Source organism: Phacochoerus africanus, chromosome 14, assembly GCF_016906955.1.
Source record: "Phacochoerus africanus isolate WHEZ1 chromosome 14, ROS_Pafr_v1, whole genome shotgun sequence".
Classification (NCBI taxonomy): Eukaryota; Metazoa; Chordata; class Mammalia; order Artiodactyla; family Suidae; genus Phacochoerus; species Phacochoerus africanus.
This window is the reverse complement of record NC_062557.1, coordinates 3680499-3690407: the sequence shown is the minus strand read 5'-3', so window position 1 is coordinate 3690407 and position 9909 is coordinate 3680499. Positions and strand designations below refer to the sequence as shown.

The following is a 9909-nucleotide window of genomic DNA, read 5'->3' as shown; positions in this document are numbered from 1 at the left end:
ATGTTTGCCAAGTGCAGTGAGATGAGATGCAGCGCAGCTGCTGCTGAGCTGCACCGACAGTCATTGTACCAATGGTTTCTGCTGTGTCCCAGCTCCGCCTTGGAGGCCGTTTGTGGCGTCATCAGCCCGGAGCTGTAGGCCCATCGCTGGAGTCGGGCATCCTGTTCTTCCAGCCGCTGCGAGTTGGTTAATTGTAAGTTTAAAGAAAAGAGGCTTGGGTACCGCCCTGTTTTTCTGGTCACTTATCATTAGGATTTCTTCCATCAAAGACGACGCCTGCCCCTGGTTTCAGCGGCAGTGGTCTGATGCGGCTTTGAAGGGGCCCCGTCAGTCTGGTGACAGGCCTGGGGCTCACAGGTTCTGGGTTGCAAGTTGATGAGAGCAGGACAAATGATGAAAAGTCCGGGGTCATCCTAAGCAGCACCTTTTGAGAGGTGGCCAGGGTAAAATTTGGGTCCATCTCAAGAGCGGTAGACTGGCGGCATTCGTCAAAGTAGCCCCTCAAGGGCCAGCACCCACTGTCGGGACACAGTGGCTCCAACTTACTTCTGGGGTTCAGAGCCCCGAGCTAGGGCTTTAAGGCGGTGGGTGCTGACCGCTGACCTGGCCGTCTACGCTGCCACGTGAGCGGAGCTGTGGGGCTCTGGGTCACTGGCTTCAGACTGCGCCCGCCGCTGGCCCTGACAGCAGAACCCTTTCATGTTTCAGTTTGTGGGGGTGCACAGGAGGCCCTTTCACACAAGCTCAGGCTGGGAGGAGGCGGCGTTGGGAGGAAGCGCAGGGAGCACCTCTCTGCCTTCAAACCTTAAACCCACGGAAGCAGCGTCCATCCTTGTCATGTTGTGGGGCTCATGTTACGGTCATGGCTTCCCTTCTTTCCCACCCCCTTCCTGCCCGGCAGCACCCCCTCTGGCTCTTCCCCTCCCGGGCCGAGGCTCTCTGAGGGAGGAGGGCCCTGGCTACCACCCAGCTTCCAGAGCAGGAGCTGGGCGCAGGGCTGTCGGGCAAGGGCCTGGCAGCAAGGGCCGCCCCCACCCCGTGCCTGCCCGCCCAGTGCTGGGTGTGGTTGGGCAAAGGTGGGCGGCCCAGTCTGAGTGCCCTCTCGGGTATCGTGTCAATCAATGATTTTGCTGAGACTGCTTTTACTTCCTGACTATATTCCCCAAACCTAGACGAGCCGAGCCAGATAGAGAAGAGGCCCGCAGGCCGGGCAGTGAGCGCTGGCGGAGCCTGAGTCCTGAAGCTGCTCCGCGCGAGGAGGGCCGCTCCGCGGGGCCTCCGGCCCATCTGCCCAGCCTGGGGGAGGCAGCGGTGCACAGCCCGGGACCTGGCAGGGAGGCCCTTCCATCGCCCAGGAGTGAAGCCCGGCCGCCCTCGCTGTGACAGCCCGTCCCTCCCCGCACAGGTCACGAGTGCTCCCGGGTGGGGCCCCCATGGGGCTCCTCTGCCTCCCACCTCACCAGCACCTGATGCCGGTCCTGGGAGAAGCTCCGTGAATGTGTGTGGGTGACGGACAGGCAGAGGCTGGCCTTGCCTCCCGTGGCTTTTGATGGGAAGCCCCTCGCGGATCCCTCTGTGCTTGGTCCTGGAGACTAAGACCAGGACCATATAGCCAAGGGCGGGGGCTGCCTCCCTCCACTCAGGCTCCCCGCTGAGCCCCCGGTTCAGGCCCCACCCTTCCTCTTCCTCAGCTTGGACATTTGGCAGCTGAAGAACCGAGGTTTAGAGAAATTAAGAAATTTGCCCAGGGCCCCACGGCCAGGACCCAGCTGGTTGGGGACGCATGGATTTGAACACAGGTCTGCACTGGCCTACCCCACGGCTCCCTGCGGTCCCTCCCTGGCTCTGCTCCCCAGCTCCTGCCCCCTCTCTTGCCCTCCCCCAGGCTCCCAAATGCCCTCTCCCCCTCCCACCCCCTAAGTCACCGCTTCCGAGCGCCTCACTCCCCAGCTCCCTCCTCTCACCTGAAACCCACACTTGCAGCTCAGACCCCAATGGCCCTGGCTTCGCGCACTGCTCCTGTCCGCTGCCCGAGGCGCGCTGCTCAGCTCCGCGCTGCTGGCAGCTGCTGTGACCAGTGACTACGGGTACCTCCTGGAGGTGGCGGACCCCGGCAACCGCCCCGGCCATGGGCAGCTCTCCTCCCACTCGGGGCTCTGGCGCATCTGCGAAGGTACACCCGCTGTCTCTCTCCCGAGGCCCCCTTCATACCCCCTCCTCCTCGCTCCTCCCCCACCCCTCCGCCCTCCTGGGATCTTGGGCACCCCTTCCCCCACCCCCAGCTGTGCTGGTGACAGTCCATCTGGAGGAGGAAGAGACTCTGCCTCAGGGTGGGAAGTGAAAGTGGAGAGGGCCCTGTGTGGCCCCGTAAGGACCCCAAGAGCCTTCCAGAGCAGGGCCCTCGGCAGTCCCTTGGCCTCACCCGCCGGGGGCCTCTCTCGTGACAGAGGCGGTGGCACATCACTTGGTAGATGGCAGGCCACTGCTGGGTGACCTAGGATCTTGTCCCTCAGTCTGCAAGTCTTGATTTGTCAGATGGGGAGAAAATGGCGCGTCTCAGAAAGCAGGACAGGACAGGGGTGGGCGGCCCAGCGCCCAGGGGCCTTCAGCTGCTGTTCTTGTCTTGTCTGCAGGAGCCTTGGGGTGAGGTGGGAGCCAGTGGGGGGAGGCCCAGGTGTGGGGAGCTGGGGTGCGGCAAGGCCAGCGTGCCTCTTCCCAGTGACCAGGCATGGTTTCCTCACCGCTGTGCAGGGCTCAGTGCCTGGGGCTTCCTCACGCCCCCCAGCTTCTGGCCTCATGGTCCCTTCTCACCCTTCTGGGGCCAGCCTCAGGGGCTCCCCCTGTGCAGGAAAAGCGCTGGGCGGCAGGGGTGTGTAAATGAGTGTGCACATGTATACAAGCGAGGTCAGTGTGTGTGACAGGGACAGAGCTGCTGGCGAGGAAGGACGGGGCAGTTTATTCAACCACCCCACAAGCACCCTAAGGCCCCAAGGCTCTCCTGACTTATGCCTGTGTGCACACGTGTGTGCAAGAGTCATGCCCCTTTCTTGTGCAAGCAAAGCCTGGCATCCAGGTGTGAGCAGATCCGGGGGAGGCCCGAGGGCAGCGTCTCTGCCGTGTTTAAAATTTTTCTTCAGGCATCCATGTTATTTGTACATTAAATAAACAAAACGAAAGCTCTTGAGTCCTCTAAACCCTCTTGGAGCCCCAACTCCGAGCTCGAAGAGAGCCCGCCAGGGCCCTGAGGCCATCTTGGCCTCCTGTCAAGGCCTCAGCTCCCGTGAGGGGCGAGAGCCTGCAGGCCACCCCGCTCCAAGGAGCTGTCCCACCCACAGGCTTTGCGTTCTTTGTGCTTTTTCGGGCAGGACAGCTGCATCCCCCTGATTGACCCCTTTGCCAGCGGGAGCCAGGACGACGCCGCCACCTCCTCGGGGCAGCCCCTCATCTGTGAGTCGCCCCTCCCTCCTTAGCCTCCCGGAAGGCCCAGGACCCCACCCCCGCCAGGACCCCAGGTCTGCTTCCCGCTGGACCCGCTTGCCAGGAGGGCATTTCCACACGGATCAGAAACCTCCCCATGGTCGGCCTTGGCCCCCATGCTCTGCCACTGGCTCATGACCACAGGCATCTGACCCCCAGCCTGTCCTGTCCCCCCGGTGCCCCTTCTGGACTCTCCTTTATGTTTCTAAACAGGCCTACCTGCTGCCCCAGAAGAAGCTGGGAGGTTGGGGAGGGTAGTGGGTAGCCTCCCCCACCCTGGGCCTCCGGAAGCCTGTGCCAGGATAAGGGAGTGTCAGGTGGTTACCATGGAGACGGCAGAGGGACTCGGATGGTCGAGCCCCTCCCCTGGCCAAGGCCAAGACAGTCCCTGTGTCCTGTGAAGGTGGACCTCCAGGCCCAGGGCTCTGCAGTGCTCAGCTGGACCACCCTTGGGGGCAGATCTGGGTCCCTGCCACCCCCTGAGCCCCCTCTCCTGGCAGCATTGCACCAAGCCATCATGGTGGTCCTGCCCTCGGCCTCGTCCCCATCGTGCACGGCTGGATCTGCGGCCTCCTTGGCTCCCTGGCCCAGAGTGTCCCTCTGCTGCTCTTCACTGGCTGCTACTTCTTGCTGGGGGGTGAGTCTGGGGGCTGCAGAGGGCCTGGGGAGTGGGCAGGGGCCTCTCCTGCTGCCCCATCCCCTGCATCCCTCCAGCTGCACTGAGTCTGGGCCCACCCTGGGGATTGGGCTGCAGCAGGTGAGGCGCCTCGGGTGGCACTGGCGCCTTTGCCGGGGCAGGGATTCAGGCTGTGGGCGCAGAGCCGGGGACTGGGTCAAAGGAGTCCTAGGGCTGAGCTTCTCGGTGAGAGAGGTAAAAAGCTCCCAGGTGATCCCGGGCCCTGACCCCCACCTGTTCCCTTATCCTTCCAGACTGTCCTGCTGGGGGAGCAATGCAGGCAGGAGTTTGGCACGGGTGCAGCAGGACCGGGCAGTGAGCCAGGGTGAGATAGAACCTCGGAATCCTTGCAGGGACCCCAAGCCAAGCCCAAACCATGGCCACTAACACTTCATCAGCTGCCATTCTTCTGGCCACGGGCACTGGGCCAAGCCCTCCCTCAGGGACACGGTGTGGTAGGCACTCAGTGGTCACAGCTCCCAGCTGAGGTGTCAGAGGAGTCACCAAGGTCAGCAGGAGGCTGGTCCTGGGGTCCCCTTCACTGCCTTTTGGTGCCGTCTGCCCCAGCCAGCCACCCTGTGTCCCAGCTGCCCAAGGCTGACTGTCATTGACCAGGGGCTGGAGGCCCTCCCATCCAGGGTCGGGCCTGAGCCAAGTCTGGCACCCTGGGCCAGCTCTACTGTCAGGGCTGTGGCACGGGGCTCCCTCCTGGGCAGGCCTGCTTCCTCCCCAGAGGCTGCTGGGCCCTTTGGGAGGTTCGGTCCAGAGGGAATAGACGGTCTGCCTGGTGCCAGTTGCCAGGGGACCAGCAGCTCGAGTGTTCGGTTTAGAGAGTGAAATCAGGAGGCATCCAGGTGTTGGCTCTGGCCTGACCCCGGAGACTATCTGTGTACAGAGTCCAGGATCCAACTAAGAGGACCTCGGGAGGCCACGGAGAGGAGTCACTGGGCGGGATGATAACCAGGAAACTTACGATGGCAGGAAACCTTGGCTTATGCTCAGAACCAGGGCACTGGCCAATGGGTGGAGGAAAGGTCGAGGCAGCTGCTGGCGGCTGTCCCCCGACCCCCGGCCCCTGCCCCAGGGGAGGGCAGGCAGTGGGCCTGGTTCAAACACTCCACCTGCTCCCCTGCTCATGGGCCGGACGGGCTGCACCTCTGCTTTCTTTGGGTGGCGAGTACTTGGCAATGGGTCATGTGATGTGACTGTCAGGAGCCTGCCCAGGCGGCCTGAGCGGGGCCAGGGCCTGCAGATGCACCAGCTCTGGGGTCTCTGAGACAAGAATGTCACCAAGGGGACCTGTGAGAGGCCAGATCACCCACCCCCACCTCCATCTGCACTGCAAGAGGAGGGAGGGACACAGGGGGCCGGGACGACGCGGGCCGGGCCTGGGGAGGGAGTTCTGCTGCCTTCGCCCAGTGGGGAGGTGGCTGAGACACCCCCAGGAAGTCAGGCTCAGAGGGCCTGGCAGGGGCCGGGCCTGGGTTCTCCAGTGTCCAGGGAGAGTTGGGGGCCCAGCTTGAGAGCGCACTCTGCACCCCCTGCTCTGGCCTGGCCTGGCCAGGTGGAGGCAGCTGGTGGAGCTGAGACAGACCCAGCTGGACGCGAGCTCCTGGAGGAAGCCTGGGAAATGTGTCCAGCCCCGCCACTGGCCGCTGACCCTGGTCAGTCCCAGAGCCCTGCAGTCGATTCAGCTTCACCTCCTCCCCAGGTTAAATCCATAACTTCTGTGGTGGCTCTGCCCAGCCCTAGGCTGCTGGCTGCGAGTCCTCCCCGCCGCCCCCTCCTCCTTCCCATCTTTGGTCACTGGAGGAATCCCCGAGGAGGACCTGGGGAGAGGCTGGCAGCGTGGGAGCCCAGGGCTCCACCCCTTCTCTGCGTCCCAGTGAGATCCAGACCGGGAACTGAAGGTCAGCTCCAGTCAGCCTCTTGCCCTTGGCCAGGCAGTGTCCAGAGGGAGCACCGTGCACCCAGGAGCTGCCTGCAGGGGCCTCAGGCCCCACCCTAGAGTCCCTACAGCTGGCACCAAGGACCGGCCTTGCTGTCAGTCTGCAGCTGTGGGACGGGGGTCACTGTCTGGGCTGGTCCCTCTGAGCCCAGGTGGACAGGAAAATGTCCCAGTGCCCAGCTCCTCACTTGCCCCTGAGCCTCCAGGGTCACAGGCCAGTCTTCTTCCTCTGCACAGGGATGCAGGGTCAGAGCGGGACAGGTGGCCTTGCCTGGGGAGGGACAGAGGTTATGGGAGCGGATGGAAGGGCTTGAAACTCAGACCTGGAGAGGGGCCGGGCCATGGCTCTGGAAAGAAGGACACTGAGCTAGGGCCCGGAAGTGGGGAGCCCAGTGAGGCGGGGAGAGGGAGCTGCGAGGAAGCGGGGGCCGGAATGCAGGTCAGGGACTGGCTCAGGGCGCTTGGTCAGAGCTCCAGATCTCCGCCACCCTTCAAAGCTGCCAGTGGAGGGCACTGGCTGTGTGTGTGTGTGTGTGTGTGTGTGTGTGTGTGTACGTATGTACGTATGCGTGCTAGGAGAGTGCTGTGTATATGGGGGCAGTTATATGAATGGAGACCAGGGTGTTGGGGTCTCGGTGGTGCTGTTTGCAAGGGGTTTGGTGGGGTGAGGTCCTGAGGTTTGACGCTTCCATTCCCCCAAGAGGCCAGTGGGCAGGGGCTCCCAAGGCCGCGTCTGCACAGCCCCTTGGCCAGGGGCCCAGGTAGGGCAGGCGCCCCCACCAGGCAGACACACTGAGTGGTCACTCTGCACGCCCTCCTCCAGGCGCCCTGACCCTGGCAGGCTCAGCGTCTACATCAGCTACTCGCAGCTGGCCTTCGCCCAGACCGCCCGCCAGTACGGCCCCCGGCACGTGCAGGACGTCCGCAGCAGCTTCCGCTGGTCTGTGGCCCTGGCCTGGGGCGCCTGTGCCTCAGAGGCACTCAGTGGCGCCCTCCTGCTCACAGTGGCCCGAGCCCTCAACCTGAGCCAGCGGCCGGGTGCCCCCCATTCTGTGGTCATCCAGGTCCCAGGCGGGAGGGTAGGGGGAGAGGGCCTCTGTTTCCCTTTTTGCATCTCCTGGGATTGGGTGGCTGGAGCCTGGCCCTGGAGAGGCCCCAGGAAGGAGGCTGAGGGCACCCCCACCCCACCCCCTGCCCTTCTGGAGGCCTGGCTGGAGGCCTGGCTGGGAGGGGGGCCCTGGGCTGAGCAGAGGGTGGGGGCAGAGCTGGAAATCCAGGTTCCTCTTGCTTAGCAAAGCCAGGTGTTTGGGGGGCTCCCCTGCTCCGTGTGCTTTTAGGGACTAAGCAGTTTAGCCTCCCCTTAGAGGTGAGAAAGGTGAGTCTGGGGAGAGGAAGCTGAGATGGTTAGTGGGGTGCCGCAGGCCCCTGGGTGGTCCTGGGGCCCTGCCCCTTGAGGGTGTGGCCTGGGCCTGCCCTTTCCCCTCAGTCCTGGTGGCCACAGCTGCCCTGTTCCTCAGGACCAGAGCCAGGCGGAGAAGCCGCCCCCGTCCTGGGAAGGGAAGCAGGTTTCCGCCCACACCCCTGCGCCGGGTGCCTCCCGCTCCTCGGATCTGCCCGTCCAGTCTCCCATCGCCCTTCACAGTCGGTACCATTCACCCATTTTACAGAAGGGAGACGGAGGCCCAGACCACACGGAGCAGACAGCAGCGCCAGCAGCCTTGCGGGCCTGGGTTCTGTCCCCTCGCCCCCAGGACAAGCGGTGGTGGGGAGGAAGCTGCGGACTGGGCAGCCCCTCGGATCCGCAGGTGCAGGGGGGCTGAGTGCCCCACCCCCGCTTGTCTTCAGGCCTCTGTCCTCATCCTGGGGCTGCCACTGCTCCCTCTGAGGGGCCTGCACTCCAGGACCCCGTCCTCATCTGTGATCACCAGGACCATGTGGGCACCTGAACAAGCTGGTGTGCGGGAGCCATGCCGGGGTGGAGAGCCAGGGGCTTCTCGGCTGGGGGCACAGGGGCTGCCTTCGGTGGCAGAGGCAGACCCAGGCCCAGCACTGCTCTGGGGCCAGGCAGGCAGGAAGGTGGGTGCCAGCCCTCGCCTGGGCTTCGTGGTCTGTGAGGGCGGAGGCCGCGTCCTCGCGGGGCAGTCGGCTTCATCTCAGACTCAGGGTCCTCCTGAGCCGGGGGTGTGTGGGCGCCCTGCGGCCTCCCTTGCCTGCCCCTCTCCAACTCCCCGTCTCCCTTTATGGCCTTGGAGGTTTGAGGAAGCTCGGGCCATCGGGGCTGGCACCATTGCGGAACCCCACGAGGGACAAAGAGCAGGGGGGTTAAGTGGGGCTCCCTTCCTACGGGTGTTTTAGCACATTTAGCCTTGTGCCAGTTTGTCCTTCAACAAATCAGCTTATTCTGTGCGCAGTTAAACCTTTTCTCAACAAATTTTGGAATAGATAATACATGCCCATGGCTAAAAGGGTGGCAGAAACCTTGTTACCAGTTCTGTGTGTCCGTCCATCCAGAGCCAGCCTGCGTGTGGTCTGTGTGTCTGTCTGTGGCAGACACTATAAGCTCCCCCTTACTTCTGGTCAGCACAGGAGGGGCGGGTCCCGGGGCCTCACGTTGGATCCAGGGTTTGGCGTTGTCGGCAGGTCCTTGGCTTGGGGGGCTGTTAGCTGACGCCTCCCTCCTCTCACACAGCGGCTTCTCCGGTGGGTTTGCCAAGGGTCGGGGGTGAGAGTTTAACCCTGGGCCTCGCTGACTGCAGACAGGCTTGGGCTCCAGGCACAGGACACTGGAACAGACACATATGGGTGGCTCTGGGACCGCAGAGCTCCCTGAAGGAGGGGCGTGTGTGTGTGTGTGTGTGTGTGTGTGTGTGTGTGTGTGTGTGTGTGTGTGAGGGGTGCTTGCCTCTTACTCCGTGATGCAGCAGCCCAGGTGAGCCTCGGACCCTGGTTGGGCCAGTGTCCACTGTGGGTCTTTCACCGTCCCCTCTACCCGCAACCTGGGGCTTGACTGTGACTTCCTGAGACACTCATGAGCCCCCAGAACTGCTCAGCCAAGCCTCTCCCTAATCCAGGACCACAGGAACTCTGAGAAATAATTAAGGGTCATGCTCTTTGGGGGCATTTTGCCCCAGAGCCCTGGACGACCAGTTCAGTACGTATTTGTGGGGCAGGGCGGGCGGGGTGAGAGTTGCTGGCTTTCCTTTGGTCCTCTGTGTTCTTAGCACCTCCTCCAGCACAGAAGGGTGGTTCTGGGGCTTTGGGGGCCCCTAGAGGCTGCACGTCCCAGAGTATAGGTAGGTCTAGATTCTTCTGAGGGAGGAGGCTCTAAGCCTCGGGCCTCCTTTGCTCACACTTGCCTCTGTCCCTAATGTCCCCCACGCTGCCATCTCCTGTACCGGTGCCTCTGCGGCCCAGCCCCTCCCCTGAGCTCCGTGCCTCTGCTTTGGCCCCTTCCTAACTCCTGGTATTGGGGTTAAGACTGAACCCCCTTAAACTGAAGCCATCCCTCGACCCTCACAAACCTAGTCCTCCTCCCGCGGTTCCTGTTCAGAGTTTTCCAAAGCACTGACATGATAGCCTGTCTCCCCCATTAAAAAAAACTCACACACGTTCACAGATTCGTATACATACATAGGTCTCCATCCAGAAAGAAATATGCAAAAATATTAACAGTGGTTATTCTTGGGTGACTTTTTTTTTTGTCTTTTTGCCATTTCTTGGGCCGCTCCCCAAGGCATATGGAGGTTCCCAGGCTAGGGGTCCAGTCAGAGCTGTAGCTGCTGGCCTACACCAGAGTCACAGCAACGCG

At 63.0% G+C, this 9909-nt stretch overlaps 1 protein-coding gene across 1 annotated transcript; it reads left to right on the top strand.

Annotated features, from left to right (window-relative positions):
- On the top strand, positions 1-7272 carry TMEM235 (transmembrane protein 235). Its single transcript, XM_047758681.1, is given in 11 exon segments — positions 1-16; positions 902-1076; positions 1173-1311; positions 1692-1772; positions 1984-2184; positions 3366-3447; positions 3978-4007; positions 4010-4114; positions 6925-6942; positions 6945-7141; positions 7144-7272. Coding segments are annotated over 11 exon segments (1173 nt in total).
- The last annotated feature ends 2637 nt before the right edge of the window (positions 7273-9909 follow it).